The sequence below is a fragment of the Malaclemys terrapin genome, chromosome 1 (genome assembly GCF_027887155.1).
Source record: "Malaclemys terrapin pileata isolate rMalTer1 chromosome 1, rMalTer1.hap1, whole genome shotgun sequence".
In the NCBI taxonomy this organism is placed as follows: Eukaryota; Metazoa; Chordata; order Testudines; family Emydidae; genus Malaclemys; species Malaclemys terrapin.
The window spans coordinates 100,942,361-100,965,898 of record NC_071505.1 but is presented as its reverse complement, the minus strand read 5'-3'; the positions used below and the strand labels follow the sequence as shown (position 1 = coordinate 100,965,898).

The 23,538-nt window shown below is 44.4% G+C and overlaps 1 protein-coding gene across 5 annotated transcripts in view; it reads left to right on the top strand.

Annotated features, from left to right (window-relative positions):
- PARPBP (PARP1 binding protein) overlaps positions 1–23,538 on the top strand; it is a 108,715-nt gene that overhangs the window by 39,600 nt on the left and 45,577 nt on the right. For all 5 annotated transcript variants that reach the window (XR_008445575.1, XM_054033302.1, XM_054033294.1 and 2 more), the window contains exon 6: positions 883–1,037. Coding sequence is in view for 4 of the 5 variants with exons in the window: in XM_054033302.1 (XP_053889277.1) it covers positions 883–1,037 (155 nt within the window). In the remaining variant the exon portion in view is untranslated. The remainder of the gene's footprint in view (positions 1–882; positions 1,038–23,538) is intronic.

Genomic DNA, 23,538 nt, shown 5'->3' with positions numbered 1-23,538 from the left:
AGAATTATTTCAGTTGTACTGTTTTCAAGTCCTAAGAGGTCATGAGCTTTTTATAATCTGAAGTTAAAAATTATATACACAATTACTATTGCATCCTTGCAAACAGATAGGATTGTCAAAAGTTTTGTTTACCTAAAAAGGTAGGAGTAGAAAACTAATTCTTCTGAAAGTTGCTGTAAAGTTGTAAGTGTTCTGCTTGGGGCAGTCTTATATTTTTAATAATATTTTATCTACTATATGTATAGATCTACTACATAAATATATGAAAACTTTACTATATTTATATAGTAAATAAAACTGACTTGATTGTAGAGTGTATATAACTGACTTGATTTTCAGCAGTGATGAACATCCTGAGCTCTCATTTTCTCCTCTCTCCCCGCAGGAAAGTTGTGGGTGTCTGGAAAATTAAGCCACTTTACTGACTAACTTTTAGTCACTCTCACTTTAGAAAATGTTCATAAAGCACAGTATGTCCCTGATCCTAGTTATATCTACGAGTAGGACTGTTGAGTTCAGCTTGTGTGTAAAAAGTTACTCACATGCATATATCTATAAAATAATGCACAGTGATATTTTGAAGTTCAATTTGGTAAAAGGCTGTGCTTAATTACTTGGGCCTAATTTTATATTTTGTTTAGACCTCATATAATGCTGCACTATTTTAAGTCGTGATCTTGCCAATGGTTGTCACCAGGCATAATGCTTACTATAATGTGTAACCCCATTGACTTCACTAGGACTGTTCATGCTAGCAACCAGCTGCCTTTTGCCTTGGGAAAGGATTACTTATTCAAAATGATTCATAATTGTCTCTTCCAAAAGTTATATACTTCTTTTACTACTATAGTTCTACCTACCTAAATATTTTTCTGATAATAGATGGCAACATCTTTCATCCGAATGATAGAACTTGGAGGAAAAGGTTATGCACCTTCACCATTTGATACTTTAAGAACCCATGTAAAGGGACTTTCAGACTTTGTTAATTTTATCGACAAGCTGGAAGAAATCATTGGCGAAGTCCTGGATCCACGGTAATGGAGTTTCCCTCTTTTCTTTTCCTTGCTGGGTGTGGGGGTATTCTTGTTTTTTTTGTTTTGTTTTCTGAATTCTGTAAATTTAGTTATTGATTGTTGATAGTCCACCTCCCACCCTCCCCAGAGTAGTAAATGTTTATAGTTTAAATTGTGTAGCTCTAGAAACTTTATTATTCATGGTTCCTATTGTTTTCACTCTGGGCAGCCGGACTGTCTTCTGGATTAAAATTTTCTAATTCCAGACCTTGGTGTGCTCATTAGGTCCCATAGGAATCTTTGATTGCTGTCTTCTATCTTGTAGTCTCTTTCGGGGATAGATTCTAGCTATCCCTGCTTCTTGCTTATTCCAGTAGTTGTTGAGTTCCAGGTGGTTTCTGGTTTCCTGAGCTGTAGTTTCCAGTTTCCAGCAGTATCCTCAAGATGTAAAATGCTCTCACAATGGTTTCTGTATATCTTGATAACCATGCAGTCATTATCATTGTAGTTGTTCAGCTGTCTAGTTTTGTGTTTCTTTGGCGAATCCTCTTTTTGTTAGCACTTGTAAAACCTTACTTAGGATCTGTCTTTGGACTCTTCTGTAGTCACCACTACTGCTGCACAGAAAACATCCAGTGTGGTTCCCCTCTGTGCTATTCTGTAAGGGATATGGGAGGGTGGGGGGAGAGGATGAGGGAGGAAGGAGGGGTGGGGTGCTTTGGCTGCACGTCTAGCACTGACTGAAGGCATTGTAGCTAGATGCTGATTTTTCCATTGGACAGAGAGTAAATAGTGTTATTTGTGTAGTCTTCTCTCTTACATATAAGGGTAAGTAAGAGAGGCAAGGAAGAACAAGGATCCAGATGGGATTCCCAGAAATAGTGAGGAGGGCTTAAAGAAAACAAGATGCTTGACAAGTGTATCCTAAGTGCTCTCCCAAAATATGTATAGGTATCCTAGATTTTTACTGTGGGAAATCAACAACCTGAAGGTGGCCTAACACCTAGAGTGAGAACTTCAAACCTGTTCTTCCTACTTACACTGGATAAAAGGGACAGAATAACATAAAGATGAAACCTGCCCTGAGAGACAACACAATGTTTCTGTTGAACCAGGGGCAGTTCCAGGCACCAGCGCACCAAGCGAGTCCCTGGGGCGGCAAGCCGCGGGGGGCGTCCTGCCCATCACCATGAGGGCAGCAGTCAGGCCGCCTTTGGCGGCATGCCTGCGGGAGGTCCGCCGTTCCCGCGGCTTTGGTGGCAATTCGGCGGCGGGTACGCCGAAGGTGCAGGACCAGCAGACCTCCCGCAGGCACACCGCCGAAGGCTGCCTCACTGCCTTGCTTGGGGCGGCAAAATACATAGAGCTGCCCCTGTGTTGAACCCAGAGAGATCCTGGGCTTTCTAGGCCACAGCAGTAAAAATGGAAGGAAAACTGCCACTGAGGAGGGCAGATGGACCCTGCACCCCCACTTTTACTGACTAAGACAAATGGAACTGTTAGCTTGTGCTCAGCTTTGTAAGGAGAGACAGACTACAGCTGTAGAGAGAGACTCTGCAGGGGGGCTGTAGGAGGAGAAATACTGGTGCTTTTTATAACCAATTGGGGCCTATGTTCTGCAGCTCATCTGAGAGGCATGTGCACGCAATATTGCAGGGTAGATCTTTTACATCCTACTCTGAGGGAGTCTGGGCTGGGACTTGATCTTCTGCTTCCAGTTAGTGCGGTTATTTCAAACATTATATAGTCTATTAATTACCTAGATGTTGGACCTGGCTGGGGGAGAGGAAAGGAGCCAGAAGATTACCAAGGATTGAGCCAATGGAGAAGTCTTTGGTTTAGGCATCCATGTACTCTGGAGAGGCTGGGTGGCTGCTAAGGAGCAGAACAGGCTACTTTGAAGAGCAGTTGCCAGAGCAGAGTGTTTGACAGGAATAAATGGGTATCCAGCAAAGAGAAATCCCTGCAACCATAGAAGATGTCAGCTAAGACCAGATCCCTTTGCATAAAAACCTTGAGACAGGAACTGTGTGGCTTTCATGGGGAACAGAGGGGAAGGAATCACTGGAACTACAGAAAGCCTAAGGATCATGGGAGAGGGTAAGAATGACCTGAAGCTGAGGAGCTGCAGTTGGAGTGGCAGAAATATCTAAGGAGGTGAAGAAACAGGAGGCTACTGTAAGGTCCAGGAAGAGGTAGAAGAAATAACAGCTAAAAGGGGACTTACCAGAATTGAGGCAACTGGGAAACGTCAAGTCCAGGAGCCCCGTACCCTGTGGAGGGCAGAGAAGTTGCTGCTAGAGCTGGGTTGGCTCTAGTACATGTCTGCAAGCCCCAGGAAGGGCACCTGGCAGGTATTCCAGTCCCATATGTAGATCTTATAGTTACCTGCTCTCATGGATGTCTTCCCTCTGTCCTTTTCTTCCAGCCTTCATTCCCTGCAAGGGTATGGTCTCCCCAGCTATCTCTATTCCAGGGAAGAGGGAGAAGGAGAGCATGTGCAGATTCTGTCCTGCCCTGGTTCAGACAGTTAGGCTGATTCTCAGAATCAGCAATACACTAGATCAGGGGTCGGCAACCTTTCAGAAGGGGTGTGCCGAGTCTTCATTTATTCACTCTGATTTAAGGTTTTGCATGCCAGTAATACATTTTAACATTTTTAGAAGGTCTAAAAGTCTATAGTCTATAATATATAACTAAACTATTGTTGTATGTAAAGTAAATAAGGTTTCTAAAATGTTTAAGAAGCTTCATTTAAAATTATATTAAAATGCAGAGCCCCCCCGGACCCGTTGCCAGGACCCGGGCAGTCTGAGTGCCGCCTTTGGCACGCATGCCATAGGTTGCCTACCCCTGCGCTAGATCCTCCCAGTTCCACCTCCATCAGAGTCTAGGGAGAAAGAAAATGGAGCAGTCAAAATCCCTAGCTACTTGGGAAGTCTCCAGGAGTCTGTTTAGGCACACAGGAGTGTGCACAGGCACCAGCATTAGCTGGATTTTCCAACATGAACAGCTGTCTTCCTGTCCCCACTATAGGGAGTTCAAAGGAACTGTTCCAGTGGCAGCAGCTTCTCTGTGTTGCTGACTCCAATTCTAGAAGAAAACCTAGACAGAGAAGAGAAGGAACCATTTCAGCTCCAGCAGCTCTCAGATGGCCTGTAGCTACAGTGGTATGGATCCTTGTGAGAAGCCCCTTATACCGGCTAATGGGACATTCTCAACCTGCAGTTGCAGGAGACAGGCAGATTCTAGCTTCCCACTCCACATAGCCAGGATGGTATAGATACTGCAACTGGAGGAGGGAAGATATCAGCAGAGTGAGTTACTGGGGACCTGTCACTGTATTTGTTGCAGTGCCCTGTACATGTTCACTCTAACATAAAATAATAGGCACCAAGTGATCTGTTGCAGACAGAGAGCCCTCGGGAGGACTGAGGCTATCTAATGCAGAGAACCCAAGAGTGGATGCTGCCATCTCTGGCGCTGCTACAACAGCAGCAACTCTAGTAGAAGCAGCAGCCTGGGAGGACCTACTGAATAGAAAAACTGAAGTTTCTCTGAAGGGAGACTTCAAGTCCTTGAGTTTGTTGTTAACAGGCTTCAAATTACAATGTGTATGCATTGAGAATAGCAGTCCACTAGTTGCAAAAGCTCTTCAAGTCTCTGGAAGCTAAGGGCAAGTAATTCAAGCTAGTTAAGGCACTGCTATTCCTCCGTTAAGTCTCTCATCCTGTGAGGTGATGTGCAATGTGATTATAATTAGTTCTGCTCCATGGCCTTATATATGTCCGCTAGGAAGTCCCTGCAGAAGAAGCAGTCTTCCAAAGGACTAACCATTCCACCTTTCAAAGACCAGTGATCACAGAAGTCTGTTCCTTCTTGGAAACTCACAGGTAGCTAACAAGCGGATAGGAGCTTTTAGCTGGAAGCAATATTTAGCATCAGAATGGTTAAGGTATTCCTCATCCAGTAGAAAATAACCAAACTGCAAAATCAGGTTCCCATATTTGCTACAGGAAGAAATATACTGTAGTATTATGGAGCTGGCTGCATGGTTGATGTCAGGAAGTCTCAGAGTAGAGTCATGAGTCACTTCAGCTGTTCATGTTGTCATAGTGGAAAGCAGAACTGGGAAACAAAAACTCATACCAAAAAGTGTTGGTCAATCATTGAAAACCTGCACCTTGGATGTTCTGGAGTGGAAGATGTCAATTATGGACACTAGCTCACAGACCAAAGTGACCAGGTTGGCACTACTTACTTTACCTTGAGAGTCCAAAATTTTATTTGGGAGGGCAATTGAACAGCGCCATGACAGGCATAAGTAAATTGCCATGGGGGATACCTGAAAGGTAGGACATGATCAAGAATATAGATCTGCTAGTCTTGAGTAAAACAAAATCTATTTCCAGTCTGTGAGGCAGTCACATAATGGGAAAAGAAACTCCAGTGATGGATTGGCTGAGTGGAATCCAGTTGAATTCCAAAGTATGACAATCCTGACCAAATATGGCACAGAACCCAAGTGGACCCATGAGCTTCCAAGAGACATAGAAAGATAGGGCTGGCCATTTGACTGATTAAAAAATGATTGGTCAAACAATGTCAAAAATGATCAAATATTTTAAAGCACTAATTTATTAAAACAGTAACAAAAAAGAGTAAGACTTTATGGTCTCCAGTAGGTTTAGCCTTAGACACTTATGCCTAACTTAAAAAAAAAAGTTATTTAACTAAGTTACTTTAACTCAGAAAAATGCAATACATAATGAAATAAGGTTCTAAAAATTAAATAATTTTCTTATTTTTAGCAATGTTAATCTAACATTTAAATGTGAGTGTTGTTCAAAACCGAACAGTTATAAAAAGGAAAATAAAATTCTTTTTATAAACACATAGCAATTTATTTTTAAAAAAGTCATTTTTAAATGCACGTCTGTCAGATACGCATCGGACCAGCTTGTCAAATATCTTGCTTTTCATATCTCCTTTATCAGCTTCAGTGCTTCATCTGTATCTTTGTTGTCCTCATCAAATCCATCAATATCTCCTTCCTCTTCATCTGCTGAATATCGAATCAACTCATCTGCAATTTTCTTAAATGGTGATACACCATTACCAGATTCCCAGCAGTGGAGGTCTTCAGTATATTTCTGGTTTGGAAATGGATGATTCCCCAAATTGACCAGTTTAGTTCCACATATGCTGTAGTACACGGAAGTGTTAAAAGAATTTCTGCCACTGTAGCTAGAGATCTAGGAGGACATGACCCTTTCTATGAGGAAGCAGCAAGTTGTTTTGATTCGTCTGCTGGGATTGCAGTTCACATTGTTTTATGACTGAACAGTCTGCTGCTTGCTTTATAAGTTGCTACCTCCATCAGAACTGTATTTTTGTTTGTTTGTATATCCTTTAAAATTTACAACAGCCACTCTGAGATCACAAATTGGATCAAATTCATCATCAGAAAGGTAATTTGATTGTGCTGTGATATTATTTTGGTTTTTTTTCCCTCTTCAGCTTCTGTAAATGGACTGTGTTCAGTATCTCACAAATGTGTTTTTTTTTAATGTCCAGGAACTTGTTCTTGGCATCAGACAGAATAGAACCATCATTTTTCATTTTCTGAATGAACTGAGCTACAGATTCAAGCAATTAAATTTAATTTTAAATTCTGCATCCTTCAGGCATAGTCAAGAATTTCAGTTTGGATTACTGGGGGGCACACCCAGCCATCCCTTCTTCAGCAGCAACTGAGTGAAGAGCCTTCTTGCATATTTTAAGATCTTTGAGACATTTATAAAAGAAGATACCCATCAAGTACAACAAGGCTTACTCAATGTAGATGAAACTGAGTGCTGTACTAAATTATGCTGGAAAAAATGGCTGCTGGTACTTGTTTGCTTTTTGTAAAACTTGACAATGCTTTTAATTTTTGACATGAGATGAGAAAGTTGTCAGATCTTCAACATCATATAATGCAGCTTTTCACTAGTGGACAGCACATCCATAATGCAGAAGGTGTGGATTCTCATTCATCAACAAAAAGCCCAAGCTGCTTTCATGTTAGCTGCATTTCTGCCACAACAGAAATAACTTTTTGTGGACCCAATTCATTGATTATATTTTTAAACTAATCAGCAATATATTAGGCCATGTGGTGATGCTCAGTTGCACATTGGAAGGCGTAAAACTCTCTAGTTGTGGAGTTGTTACCATGAAGCTGATGACACCCTCATTTTGAATATTGCTCCATCCATCAGACACTAGACCAGGGGCGGGCAAACGGTCTCGGAAATTGTATGGAGGGCCGGTTAGGGGAGCCTGTGCCTCCCCAAACAGCCAGATGTGGCCTGACCCCCCCCCCCCCGCTTCTTGCCCCCTGACGGCCTCCCTGTCCCCTGACAGCCCCCAGAACCGCTGCCCCTGACTGCCCCCTGCTGCCCCATGCAACCCCTCTTCTCATTCCTGATGCCTCTCCCCCCCCCCCAGATCCCTGCCCTATCCAACCACCCCTTTTCCCTGTCCCCTGATCACCCTGGAACCCCTGCCCCTGACTGGCCCCCACACACACATCCAACACCCCCCCCCCTTCCTGACTGCCCCCTGGGGACACCTGCCTCCATTCAACCTGTTCCCCGCCCTCTGACTGCCCCGACCCCTATCCACACTCACGCCCCCTGACCACCACTGTAAATTCCCCTGCCCTCTATCCACTATCCAACCCCCCTGCTCCCTGCCCCGTACCGCGCTGCCTGGAGCACCGGTGGCTGGCGGCGCTACAGCCGCGCCGCCCAGCTGGAGCCAGTCATGCCACCACACAGCACAGAGCACCGCACAGCACAGGGTCAGGCCAGGCTCTGCAGCTGCGCTGCCCCAGGAGCTTGCAGCCCCACTGCCCAGAGCATTGCGCCAGCGGCGCAGTGAGCTGAGGCTGTGGGGAAGGGGGAACAGCGGGGGAGGGGCTGGGGGCTAGCCTCCCAGGCCAGGAGCTCAGGGGCCAGGCAGGAGAGTCCCACCTCCTCCATAGTTTGCCCACCTCTGCACTAGACACACATGAGGAGCTTGCACAATAAGAACACCAACTCCTTTTCACATTGATCGCTTCAGCATTCAGAAGACTTCTCACAAGCCGTTTCCTACTTGGTATTTTCCACACTGGATAAAATTTATAAAAAAAATCTAGCATATAAGGATTTTCAACTATATGAAATGGTGTAATGCTGGTATAAATACCTCCAGCAAACATACTGTCAAGTTTGTCTTTGGACAGAATGTCCCATTACCAGAAAAACCTCTCAACACCGATTTGATGAACGTCTGAAGACTTTCCAGAAGTAGAAGTTTTCAATACTGAACTAGATGAAGTAACAAAAGTCTTATCAAAAGATTGAAGAAATGGAATTAGGGTCACTATCATTGTCACTCACATCACCGTCTTCATCAGCAGACTTCATGCTTCAAGATGCTGCTGCAAAAGATTGAGTTGTGCACAGAAGAAGACAAATTTTGATGCAGACCAGTTTTCCCTTTCTTGCTGTTTGAATGCAATAATCTTATTTTGACAGAAACTGGACACATCACAAAAATGCAGCAAGTTTTGTTCCATTCTATCTAATGTCACATACTCAAAAGAACAGAACTTGTACTTTAGCTATAAGAGATTTTCCATGCTCATGTCGAGTAAAAAATGTCCATATAAATGATTTTTTTTACTTTCCAAGGCTGCCTAATTTGTCACTGTTTTTAATGTTTCACTACTTTCTGGAATGCTCTCTAGATTATAAAATATCTCTTGTATTTTAATCAACCAGTAGCCATTCAGTTCTATTTGTAACTGCTGCTGCTCCAGAAGATTCCAGACAATCAAAATGTTTTCAGGCATACTGCTCCATCTGTCCCAGGATGATTAGAGACTCCACATCACATAGAGGGAGAGGAGATAGGCAGCCCCTCCTCCTCCATGCAGCAAACACAATGGGCTCAAACTTCAGCAGGAGGAGGAAGAGAGCAGGAAGGGAGGGAAGGGCCTCAATTTAAATGTGATGTCACCCCATTATTAGCATAGAACTTTTCATATTATCTGCAAGGTTTGGTTGGGGATATATGCAGGAGGTGGACACATGGTTTATGAAGGGGATATTTGTTGAGAGGGGGAGGAGTGAGGGCTTATTTACATGGACATTTAATGTGAATTGTTTGCTTTGTTGAGGATGGGAGAAGTGTTGGGCATTAATAGTTAAGATGATTTTGTTTCAGGAAAAGGCTTAATGGCTGTGTACGTTTTCTCTTTGTGTTGTGGAAGGAGGTTTAATGACTGTGAATCCTCTTCTCCCACCCCCACTCCCTTTTGGAGTTAATTTCTGTGTATCTGGTCAATTTAAATTGTAAACTCTTCAGGGCAGGGACCTCGTCTTTTAACTTAATATGCTTTGTAAACATGTACATGGCTTGGTATAAAAATAAAGATATACATACAGTGTTTGTTCTTGAAAACTGCAGCCAGTCAAGATGCCCAACTTCCCCTTTTTTCCCAAAGGGAGCATTAGCATGTAGAAGAGGGAGTGATGGAGGTATTTAAGTAGGCTTGCTAAAAGATGGCACATAGGTGGTTTTTGATTGCATCAATGTCAGGGCAATCTTGCTGGAATACGTGACAGTATTTGACCATAATAGGCAGTCAATTGACTGACTTGCCAAGCCTATGGAAAGGTACAGAATTCTTCAGCAGGTTCAAGGAATTTGGGTCGAGCAGAATAAATGTTTGCAATTCCCTGGAACTTTGAACTGTTTTGTCTTCCTCTCTTCAGTCACCCTACCTTTGTAGGGTTCTACAGAAAATTGCCAAGTTTCAAGGAACCGTCATCCTTGCAACTAAGAAATAGTTGAGGAGGCCCTGGAACTAACAAATATATTCACAGTTTCTTGTAATAGATGACTTTCGGGATAAGAACCCAGTAACAGAGCCCAGCATGCCTAGTCTAGTTGTGAAGCACATGAACCTGAATGATTCCACGATAAGCAAATATACATGATGCATTGCCAGTGAAATTGACACCTTTCTGTGTACTTGAGGATTTGGAGAACGTAATTTCTCTTGGTGTACTGCTCTAAAAAATCCATAGATTCCACTGGTATCAGCAGTTCTGAAGATCATTATTCTTTCAGACCAGTTTGGAGATGGGCCTGAGTGCCAGTTACATTAAGGTTCAGTCTCTCTAGAATGCCATCATGAAGTTTCCAGGCTTCTAAAAGCTATAGATAAGCTGTAGCCCCATGGTCTGACCCTTGGAGTTTGTGATGGTTGTTGTCCTATACATCTCTGAGTTTAGGGAGGAGCAGACTGAGTAGATCAGCAGCAGGGCTGCTGTGCCTGGGTGGGGCCCTGGCTTCCCTCTGTAAAACTAGCCACTAAGTGGCACTGTTGCATAGCTCTTGGAATTAGCAATAAGAACCTGAAGCAGCCACTTCAAGCCTTTTGGTAAACATGCAGTTCTGGAGAGGATCTGTGTGAGCCCCATGGACCATCATCTTTACAGTTGCTTATTCAGCATGAGGCTGAAATTGACCATGAGTATGGGTCAGTGAATCAGGCTTTCTTTTGAGAAGGAATGACTCAATTTCTCTTACTTTGTGTGCTGCCATTGTAAAGCCACACCCACATTTGAAGGCTTAGATGATTGTATTTTAGGCAAGAGAGAAAATGAGGCAGTTGTGGTTGCAGAGCTTTATACAGCCTTGCACTGAATGTTTGGATCCACTTGGTGGCATTCAGGTGGGCTCAAAGTATCTGCATTCTGGACTGCTGTGGAACTTGTAGCTCAGAGTTGTCCATCTCTTAAGAGTGTGGATCTGCAGAGGCAATATACTCAGTAAACCTTCCATTTATATAGGGACTCTTTAAACTTTCACTGTTACATGAAAAATTGTAAGGTAAGTCTGTTTTCAGTTACTTTGGAACATTTACAATGTATTGCAATTCAATGAAACCGAAATATTGTTTAAATGAATCTTGGAAACTACCTCAAAACTGCTTTGTATCTGTCAGTTTATAGTACAGAACAGATGCTAACCTGTATTTTGGCATTTAAAATGTTAGGGGAAAAGTTGCTGATCATAAATAGTGCCAGTTTTAAAATACATTTATATTAAAAGGGTTGGACTAATTACTTCTAAAATTCTAAAAATGTACAAAATTATTTTTATGAAGTGCAAAGGTGTGGGTAATGGGCTTATTATTTTTTTTTTTTTAAAAATGAGCCATGTAACAAATACCAAAGCTATAGTGGATTTTCTTAAAAAATATATAAAGTTTAAAACCTTTTTAAATACCAAGTGTCTTATCATGGGCAAACTTTTATAGTAAAATTGAATCCCCAGATAAAGTAAGGTTTATAATGGGAAAAGCTGACATACTGGTACTTATTAATTAGAAGATGCCATTATGATTGTTGTTTGTCTTCATTCCAGTTTAATATTGGAATTGCTTCAGAGTATTGAAAATCTATTACACTGCTTTAGGAAAAAAAACACACCAACTTGTGTAGCGTAAATTACTTTAATTTTTAAAAGAATTGCAATTGCAATGATTTTGTTTCAAAGAGTAGGTTTGACTCAGAAACTTAGAAAAATAGTCTAATACCTAAAACTTCAATTGTGTATTGTTGCAGTTGGTTTTTAATTAAGTTTAGATTGTTGTAATTTCCTGTTCCTTTCTAAACTTCCTGATTCAGGCAGGTGCTGGGAGAGGGCACTGTTGTGACCTAGAAAGTAGAAGTTCAGATCACAGCCCTCTGAGCAGACCTGGATTCCCAGCTACCAAGACCCTTCCTTTTAAAGTGACACTCTGGCCCCATCTCTAAGGCTATGTCTACACTTCATAGTAAACCTGGTCTGTGGGACCCATGCTGCAGACCGGGAGTTTCCAAGCCCACACTTGAGCATTCACACTGCATTGTAAACATGGGCCTCACAATTGTGCTGATGTATCCCAGGGTTCCTAGCATCCTCGCTGCTGTAACTGCCTTAGGGCTTGGTTCATAGTGGATTGTGGGAGAACTTGTCTGTCCATCCCACGAGACTTGACCAGAAGTGGTTTGACTGGTTTTGAGCCCTCCAACACACGCAACCAAGCCTGGTCGGATACACGTATTGCCAGCAGCTGGAGTCATCAACATCGATCCCGACTCAGTGGAAAAACTTCTCCAGCTCACTCTCACTCCTATATCGGGAATCGGGCATACCATCTATGAGATGCTGGTGGACAATTCGGCAGCTGTGTTTGACCTACTGAATGCATCTCTTGGAGGGGGGGATGTTGATATGCCAGCCATGACCCAGCAGATGCAGCTCATGCCTGTTGTCATAACCATACATTCCCCAAATATAGACCAGCAGCTCCTGAGCAGAGTCATGATCACAGACTGGTGTGATCACATAGTCATGCGGACCTGGGATGATCTGCAATGGCTCCAGAACTTTTGCATGAATCATAGGACTGGAAGAGACCTCAAGAGGTCATCTAGTCTAGTTCACTGCACTCATGGCAGGACTAGGTATTATCTAGACCATTGGTCCACAACGCGGTGCCCACTGGGGCATCTATGTGCGCCCGCCTACTGACAAGGGAGCGCCCCTCTGCCGAGGAGCGTGGCCGCCGGACAAGCAGTCACCGAAATGCTGCTGAGAAGCGGGAACGCCAAGAAGTGTTGCCACCGAGAAGCATCATCATCAAGAGGCGTTGCGCCCGAAAAGCAGCGGCATTTTGGCGTTGCCGCTTCTCGGCGGCATTTCGGCGGCTGCTTGTCCAGCGGCCGCGCTCCTCAGTGGCGTCCGCCACATTGAAAGGTTGGGGACCACTGATCTAGACCATTCTGACAAATGTTTGTCTAACCTGCTCTTAAAAATCTACAATGATGGAGATTCCACAACCTCCCTAGGCAATGTATTCCACCCTAATAGTCAGGAAGTTTTTCTTAATGTCCAAACTAAACCTCCCTTGCTGCAATTTAAGCCCATTGCTTCTTGTCCTATCCTCAGAGGTTAAGAAAAACAATTTTTCACCCTCCTCCTTGTAATAACCTTTTATGTACTTGAAAACTGTTATCATGTCCCTTCTCAGTCTTCTCTTTTCTAGACTAAACAAACCCAATTATTTCAATCTTCCCTCATAGGTCATGTTTTCTAGACCGTTAATCATTGTTTGTTGCTCTTCTCTGGACTTTCTCCAATTTGTCCTCATCTTTCCTGAAATGTGGTGCCCAGAACTGGACACAATACTCCAGTTGAGGCCTAATCCAGGCAGAGTAGAGTGTAAGAACCACTTCTCATGTCTTACTTACAACACTCCTGCTAATACATCCCAGAATGATGTTCGCTTTTTTTGCAACAGTGTTGCACTGTTGACTCGTATTTAGCTTATGGTCCACTATGACCCCCAGATCCCTTTCCGCGGTACTCCTTCCTAGGGGGGGTCATTTCCCATTTTGTATGTGTGCAAATGACTGTTCCTTCCTAAAAGGAGTACGTTGAATTTCATCCTATTTACTTCAGACCATTTCTCCAGTTTGTCCAGATCACTTTTGAATTTTAATCCTATCCTCCAAAGCACTTGCAACCCCTCCCAGTTTGGTATTGTTTGCAAACTTTTTATAAGTGTACTCACTATACCATTATCTAAATCACCGATGAAGATATTGAACAGAACCAGACCCAGAACTAATCCCTGCGGGACCCCTCTTGCAGAATGACTGTGAACCACTGATTATTACTCTCTGGGTATGGTTTTCCAACCAGTTTTGTACCCACCTTATAGTAGCTCCATCTAGGTTGCATTTCCCTAGTTTGTTTATGAGAAGGTCATGTGAGATGGTACCAAAAGCATTACTAACGTCAAGATATACCATGTCTACTACTTGCCCCCTATCCACAAGGCTTATTACCCAGTCAAAGAAAGCTATCAGGTTGGTTTGGCATGATTTGTTCTTGACAAATCCATGCTGACTGCTACTTATCACCTTTATTATCTTCTAGATGTTTGCAAATTGATTGCTTAATTATTTGCTCCATTATCTTTCCGGGTACAGAAGTTAAGCTGACTGGTCTGTAATTCCCCAGGTTGTCCTTATTTCCCTTTTTATAGATTGGCACTATATTTGCCCTTTCCAGTCTTCTGGAATCTCTCCCGTCTTCCATGACTTTTCAAAGATAATTGCTAATGGCTCAGACATCTGTCAGCTCCTTGAGTATTCTAGGCAATTCAGGGCAATTGTCTCTGACCCCATGCCACAGGTGGCCCCGTGAAGCTAAGTTGCTCAGACTTCGGCTTCAGCCCCATGTGGTGGGGCTTTGTCTTTCTGCCCTGGGCCACAGCAAGTCTGATGCCGATCCTGCTTGGCGGACCCCCTGAAACCTGCTTGGGGGGGGGGGGGGCGCACAGTGGGCCCCAGACCCCTGGTTGAGAACCACTGTTCTAGGATGCATTTCATCAGGTCCTGGTGACTAGAAGACCTCTAAATTGTCTAAGTAATTTTTAACTTGTTCTTTTCCTATTTTAGCCTCTGATCCAATGTAATTTTCACTGGCATTCACTATATTAGACATCCAATAACCACCAACCTTCTTGGTGAAAACTGAAACAAAGAAGTCATTAAGCACCTCTGCCATTTCCACATTTTCTGTTATTTCTCCTCCCTCCCCCCCTTTGAGTAACAGGCCTAACCTGTCCTTGGTCTTCCTCTTCTAATGTATTTGTAGAATGTTTTCTTGTTACCCTTTATGTCTCTAGTTAGTTTGATCTCGTTTTGTGCCTTGGCCTTTCTAATTTTGTCCCTACATACTTGTGTTATTTCTTTATATTCCTCCTTTGTAATTTGACCTAGTTTCTACTTTCTGGAGGACTCTCTCTTTAATTTTTAGATCATTGAAGATCTCCTGGTTAAGCCAGGGTAGTCTCTCTTGCCATACTTCCTATCTTTCTTATGCAGCGGGATAATTTGCTCTTGTGCCCTTAATGTCTCTGAAAAACTGCCAACTTTCTTCAATTGTTTTTTCCTTAGACTTTACTTCCCATAGAATCTTACCTATCAATTCCGAGTTTGCTAAAGACTGCCTTCTTAAAATCCATTTTCTTTATTTTGCTGTTCTCCATTCTACCGTTCCTTAGAATCATGAACTGTATCATTTCATGATCACTTTCAACCAAGCTACCTTCCACTTTCATATTCTCACCCAGTTCTTCTCTATTTGTCAAAATCTAGTCTAGAACAGCCTCTCCCCCAGTAGCTTTCTCCACTTTCTGAAATAAAAAATTGTTTCCAATACATTCCAAGAACTTGTTGGATAATCTGTACCTTGCTGTGTTATTTTCCCAACAGATGTCTGGGTAGTTTGAAGTCCCCCCATCACTACCAAGTCCTGTGCTTTGGATGATTTTGGTAGTTATTTAAAAAAAGCCTTATCCACCTCTTCTTCCTGATTAGGTGGTCTGTGGCAGACCACTACCGTGACATCAGCCTTGGTTTTTTACCCCTTTTATCCTTACCCAGAGACTTTCAATAAGTCTGTCTCATATTTCCATCTCAACCTCGGTCCAAGTGTATACATTTTTAATATATAAGGCAACACCTCCTCCCTTTTTTCCCTGCCTGTCCTTCCTGAGCAAGCTGTACCCTTCTATACCAATCTTCCAGTTATGCGTATTATCCTCCCAAGTCAATCTGTGATGCCAACTGTCATAAACATACAGCTAAGGGTAGCATAAAATCCCTCTTTACCCTGTAAGGGGTTAATTCCTTTTTTACCTGTAAAGGATTAAGTAGCTCAGGTAACCTAGCTGACACCTGACCAAAAGGACCAATAAGGGGACAAGATACTTTCAAATTTGGGGGGGGGGGGGGGAGAAACAGGCTTTTGTCTGTCTGTTCTGTGTTTGCCGGACACAGATCAAGGAAGCAAGCAATCCAGCTCCTATAAAGTTAGTAAGTATTTAGCAAGGAAATGCGTTAGTTTACTTTTATTTTGGCTTGTGTTTCTCTTTTTGTAAGAGGAATGTTTATGCCTGGTTTTGTAACTTTAAGGTTTTGCCTAGAGGGGAAATCTTCTGTGTTCTTGAGTCTTTTGTTATTTTGTAAAGTACTTACCATCCCAATTTTACAGAGGCAATTCTTTTACCTAAATATTTGTTTAAATCACTTGGTGGTAGCAGAGTTACTTAATCCAAGGTATAAGAGAGAAATTGTGCCTTGGGGAGTTTTTAACCTAAGCTGGTAGAAATAAGCTTAGGGGGTCTTTCATGCGGGTCCCCACATCTGTACCCTAGAGTTCAGAGTGGGGAAGGAACCTTGACACTAACTATGTTATAGTTGTGTTTATTTATTAGCATTTTGAGTTCTTCCTGCTTATTCCCCATACTTTTCGCATTAGTGTACAGACATCTAAGGCCTAGTCTACACTGGAGGGGATCGACCTAAGATACGCAACTTCAGCTATGAGAATGGTGTAGCTGAAGTCAACGTATCTTAGGTGGACTTACCTCGTGTCCTCATGGCGCAGGGTCGACTGCCGCTGCTCCCCCGTGGACTCTGCTTCTGCCTCTTGCTGCGGTGGAGTACAAGAGTCGACGGCAGAGTGATTGGGGATCGATTTATCGCATCTACACTAGACACAATAAATCGAGACCCAATAAATCGATCACTACCCGCCGATCCAGCAAGTAGTGTAAACATACCCTAAGATACTGATTTGATTCCCCCCCCCAAGTTCTGTCTTGTCTCTCCTTTATCCTTGCTATAACAGCCCATGCTCTCCCCAAATTCTGACTCTTCTCCCAGGTCTCCATTTTTTTGACTTACCTGTGGGTTTTGGTCACCTGCCCTCTTTGAACCTAGTTTAAAGCCTTCCTCACTAGGTTAGCCAGTCTGTAGCCAAATATGCTCTTCCCCTTCAGAAATTCCTGGAGGTTTGTGCTCAGCTTTGCCCTGACCCTCCAGTGCCAGGACACATGCATGAGGGAGGTCATGCCGGTCCAGAAGCAAAACTGCTATAATAGTCTGGAAGTTGGCTACTCCATGCTGATACAGGCCTGTTGCTAGCCAGTTTGGAGTTGGCAAGTCAATTGTGGTGGAGGTTTGTGGAGCGATCAAGACTATGGTTTACTCAAAGATGAGGGGTATTAAAAATGTTCCTGAAATAGTTGCTGGCTTTGCGAGAATGAACTTTCCAATCTGGGTCAGGATATGGCACTCATGCCCATAGTTTGTCCTCTGCAAGGAGCATGTGAGTACATAAACTGTAACAGGTACTACTCCATTGTTATGCAGGCCCTGGTTGACTACTGAGACAGATTCATGGACACTAATGTGGGATACACTGGTGCATGATGTAAGGGTATCCTAGAGATCGGGATTTTACCTTCATGGATAAGCTAGGACATTATTAGCACCAAATGCCATTGTTATAAATAGAGTCACTGTTTCTACTATTTGAGTGGACCCTTCTTTACCCCTTTAGCCATGGCTTATGAAACTGTACCCTGATTTCAGAGGACCTGGCAAAGGAAGGTTCAACTACACTCAGCAGCTGTAGGCTAGCGGTGGCATGTGCATTTGGCAGATTGAAATTCTGTTGGTGCTTGTCATGGGGTGCAGTCCTTCATTGTCATACTGGCACCTCCTCCTGGTCATGCTGGGGATTAGCTTGAGGCTGATGCCCAGCTCCACGGTCTGCACACCAGCACTCTGTCTCTGCTCCTGCCTACAGCTCCTCTCTCAGCTCCCAGAAACGCAGTGTCCTCTTTGCGACTCAGCTTTTTGGCCATGTCACCAGCCAAGTTACCCTTCCACTCCCCCTCAGAAGGGGGAATCGGTGTCCAACCACTTCCCCAGTGGTGAGGGGGAGGACTTAGGCCCACCCACTACTCTGGGTCCTGACCCAGTGAACCGCATTCACCTACTGTATTCCTTTGCCTTGACTACCGCTGCATTTCCCTTGGCTGCTTCCCTGTGGCCACAGCACCCTACTCAGTCTCAGCAACCTGTCTGGAGCTCTTTCTGTACTCCCCAGGTCCCTGCCTGCACTGCTCTGTCCAAGGTACTGCAGGGTTGCAGCCTATTAGTGACACAGTCCTCTCCTTGAGCTCCCAACAGTCTCTAACTACCTCTGGACTTCAGCCCTTTTTATGTGAGCCTGCTTGGCTCTGATTGGCTATTCTTTGCAGCCACTCTCCTATTGGCTGCTTCCTGCGCAGCCTCCTTAGGCCTCTTTTAATCCCTTACATGCCAGTGTGGGGCGGACACTCTATCACAGTGCTGCATTTAAAACTGTGTGGATACCAGGGCATTAATGCTGTCCATATTATTGTGGCTAGCAGTGTTCTGCATGATGTCTGGGAGGACAGAGGAGAACCTTTGCCAAGAGTGGACTCCAGACACCGCCAAATTGCTGAACTGCTATACACAGTCCTTTTATTTTTATATATATAAATAAATCCTTTTTTGGTTTAAGGGAAGGGGCTAGGAGAAGAAGAGCGCTGGTATTCTAAAACAAGCATTACTTGGCTAAACTCTTGTCACCTATATCCAATGTGTGATCTTAATTATGTTTGTGTCTGGTAGCACTGCATATGATAAGGTTGCCTCATATTTCCCATTTTAATGCCCTGTTTTCAGTTGCTTATAACTTTGCTAAACTTTAATCATTTGGGCTGAAATTTTCTATGCTGATGAGAGCAAAAGGTCGCTGTCCCATAGGAATTCTGCCAACAGCATGGCAAGGGACCAGTACACATTGAAGGTATCAAACAGATTTAGTTGCCCGCATTGAAACACCCATTGGGGTACTCTGGAACTTCCTCCCAACTACTATGAGAATACTGACATTTTTGAGAAGAAGAATGTGGAAACCCTCCCCCCACATTGGGACTACAACTGTCCATAGAATTTCAGCCACAAAAAACAATGAAGTCCTTCACACCATGAAAGATTCTAGAACAACACTGCGCACGCTGGGCATTCACCCTTCCCTTCCCAGGAGACAACGATACCAACCTTCTCAAAGACCATGCACACAACAATATTACTGGTCTCAACCCAAACTATATGATATAACCAGGAATCGCGCTAGATCTCCTAAGCACAGACAAAATCAAGCACAAGCAACTACCTCCCACCCATCGGGAAATAAACAATTTTGAAACGTTGGTCGAGGGTCTGCACGACCACCCCTTGATTCCACCACCTACTTGTTCATTTGGCCACCGCCTCCAGGGTTTCCAACATGCCTGGCTGCAGATTATGCAGGACCATTGGGTCCTCGAAATAGATCAGTCCGGTTACTCCATCCCTTTTATATCCTACCCTCCTACCCTTCCCCGTCCCTCTTCAGGGACCCTTCTCACGAGTGCTTACTTCGCGCAGAAGTGGCTCACCTACAACTAGGCACAGTGGAACCTGTGCTAACACAACATCGAGGGAAAGGGTTCTATTTCTGTTACTTTCTGATCCAGAAAAAGACTCTGGGATGGAGGCGTATACTAGACTACCCATACTGAACAAATTTGTGAGGATACAAAGATTCAAGATGGTTACACTGGGCACAATAATACCTGCACTGGATCAAGGGGACTGGTTCACAGCCCTTGACCTACAGGACACTTATTTTCATATATCAATTCATCCAGCCCACAGAAGCTTCCTATGATTCACAATCAGACACGACCATTTTCAATACAGAGTTCTTCCTTTCAGACTCTCCACAGCGCCGAGAGTCTTTTCCAAGACTCTAGCCATAGTCGTGGCTCACCTCCAGAGATGTGGGATCATGCTTTTCCCTTACCTAGGCAATTGCCTCATCAAGGGCAACTCCTATTGCAAGACGCTACAAGCTACCCATTTCGCCATCTCCCTCTTCAACAGCCTAGGCCTCCACATAAACATCCAAAAATCCACCCTGACACCTACACAGCAGATCGAGTTCATTGGAGCTCATGTGGACTCAATCTGAACCAGAGCCTCACTCCCACATCACAGATTCCTAGCTATCACACAGCTCATACGCATGCTCTCTGTTTGTCCCAGGATACAGGCAAGAATTTGCCTACAGCTCCTTGGTCACATGGCAGCCACCATCTTCGTGGTCAAGTACTCCAGGCTACACATGAGATGTCTTCAGGGCTTGCTCAACTCCAACTTCAAACCCAACAGACACACCTTAGGTATGCTACGAACTCCTCCAGCCAATGTTCTACCTTCCTTACAATGGTGGACAAGACCAGAAAACTTCGCACAGGCGTACCCTTCCAGCAACGATCCCCCAACACTCATGCTTACCACGGACGCTTCCCTAATCGGTTGGGGAGCACATCTAGGGGGACACGGCACAAGGCCGCTGGTCTGCGTCAGAGATGTGCCTACACATAAATCTCTTAGAACTCAGAACAGTGAGATGAGCTTGCTTTCACTTTCTTCCCCTCATAAAGAACAAATCTATTTGGGTCCTAACAGACAACACAGCATGTATGTTCTACATCAACGGGTGGGGGGGAGGAGAGGCAATCACATTCTCTATGCATGGAAGCCATTCGGCTATGGAATTGGTGCATACAACATAACATACAAACCATTGCTTCGTACCTACCTGGCTGCCACAACACTACCGCCGATGCACTCAGCAGGCACTTCTCGACAGAACACGAATGGGAACTGCACCCTGAAATACTTCAACAGCTTGTCTCCCTCTAGGGCACTCCGTCAATAGACCTCTCTGCCACAACCCAGAATCGCAGATGTCGTCTATTTTGTTCCAGAGTGGCATTCAGGACTACATCCCTAGGAGACGCGTTCCTCATCCTGTAGAACAACTCTCTCCTGTACGCCTTCCCCACCAATCCCTCTGCTACACAGAGTTCTTCGCAAGATCAGAGACGACAAGGCCCAGGTCATACTTATTGCCCCTGTGTGGCTGAGATGGACGTGGTATCCATACCTACTCCGCATGTCCTCCCGTCATCCATGGACTCTCCCCAGCAGATCAGAGCTGCTTTCCCAGGACAATGGACAGGTTCTTCACCCTCAGCTCTAGAAGTGCCACCTGACAGTGTGGTTCCTTCACGGTTCCAAACCCACGAACTAGCTTGTTCCAAGCAAGTTCGATTCGTCTTCCTGCACAGTAGAAAAGACTCCTAAAACTTACCTGCAGAAGTGGAAATGTTTCTCCCTCTGGTGCTCACATAATCACTTAACGCCCCATACGGTAACCCTCCCTAACATCTTAGACTACCTTCTAAAATTGAAACAGGATGGACTCTCGCTCAGCTCCATCACAGTACACCTGGCGGCACTTACCACTTTCCATGACTTGTTAGATGGCTACTCACTCTTTACCCACCCCACCATAAAACAATTTCTCACGGGTCTACAAAATCTCTACCCGGAAATTTATCCAACGGCAGCTACATGGAATCTTAACCTTGTTCTTCGCGGTCTCATGAAACCTCTATTTGAGCCCTTGGCTACCTCCTCTCTTCTTCCTATGTTTATGAAGATAGCTTTCTTAGTTGCAATAACGTCAGCAAGGAGAGTAGGAGAAATAAGCGCCCTGATGGCCTATCCTCCCTACACAATCTTCTCCAAAGACAGTCACCCTGAGACCACATCCTAAGTTTCTCCCTAAGGTGTTGTCCACCTTAGCCAACTGATATACTTTTCTATCCCAAATCTCACAAGACTCTGCACGAGGCAATTCTGCATGCTCTTGACGTCAGGCAAGCAATCACCTTTTATTTAGACAGGACTAAACCGTTTCGTAAGTCCCCCTGTGACTGTCTCCATTACCGAAAGATCGAAAGGTACGGCTATCTCTAGGCAACACCTGTCCAGGTGGATCTCTGACTGCATCAGATCCTGTTACCACATCCAAAATATTCAACTGTCCGAAGGCATTAGAACTCATTCCACTCGAGCCATGTTGACATCCGTTGCCTTCCTATATAACGTACCCATTCCTGACATCTGTAAAGCGGCTACATGATCATCTGAACACACTTTTGCCAAACATTATGCTATCACGCAGGATACCACAGCAGACACCATAGTAGGTCATACAGTATTCACTGCCGCATCTCCAAAGTCCCATCAACCTTAGTGGGTACTGCTCCACATTCACCTAGAGTGGAGTACCCACAGGGACAGCACTTGAAGAAGAAGAGAAAGTTACTCACCTTGCAGTAACTGAGGTTCTTCGAGATGTGTCCCTGTGGGTGCTCCACTCCCTACCCTCCTCCCCTCTACTTTGGAGTACTAATATGATTTCTCCACGGTAGAGAAGGAACTGAGGGGGCTGTGGGACGCACGCGCTCAGGCAGATTCTAACGAGACCGCAAGACACCAGCTGAGCGTGTGCATCCCGACCAGGCACTGCTACCGAAGATCTCCGATCAATGGCGCTGGGACGCACCGTCAGCTCGAGAGGAGCACCCGCAGGCACACACATCTCGAAGAACCTCAGTTACTGCAAGGTGAGTAACTTTCTCTTATGACGCTACATCAACCACTGCCAGCATGACTGGTCTTCACTGTTTCCCTGTGCAGAATTCTTATACAATAATGCAGACCATGCCTTCACAAGCCACAGCCCCTTCTTTATCAACTATGAGTACTACCCCTAATTTCACCCATGACTACACACATCCTTGACCAATCCATCTGCTTCAGACCTAGTACAATAGATCCATCACATCCAAGAGGAGATGAAGGGACATCTTGATAAGCCGAAGGAGGACTACAGAAGTCATGTGGACAAACATAAACAACAGGGCCCTACCAACCCTATAGGACAAAAGGTATAGGTTTCAACAGAACACATCCTCATAGACTGTCCTGGATTTAGCAACAAATCAACCTAGTAACCTTCAAGCTCCAGCTCCTTTGATCTCTTAGAATCCACCCTGTAGTCCATGTCTCACTTCTAAAACCATACACCAAGAACACATTTCCCCATAGAGCCTAGCTGCTGCCCTCATTGGCACAAATAAAGGGTCAGGAGGAATACATTGGGTGCCACAAGTACTCCTGTTCTTCTCATTGTACATGAAATCCTTGACTAAGATCAAGCAGGGGAAATTATGGTACCTGTTTGTTAGGAAGGTTATGGCATGGAGGAACGCACTTAGGAGCTAGCCGAAAACATTCGTGCTCACTCTGGTTCAGGCCTTCCACAGGAACCACCCTAAGAAACCTGGATCCCTATACCTGCCCCTACAGAAGAGGGTGATGTCATGATCCAGGGGTCTCAAAGCTGGGATCAGCCACACTCTAACCCTGTACCTGGCTGCCTGCTGGTAATAGCTTACCTGAGACTTATGAAACCCAGCCTCAGTCTGAGGCTTCTCCCCTGAGATCTGATTGACCGAGTCCAAGAGTGAGTGATTTGACAGTTTCCAGTTCCTGCTGCTGTGTTAAGAACAGCCAGCAGGTCAGACAACTGAGCTCCATCCTGCCCCAGACTGTGTGCCTTGTGGTTCCTACTA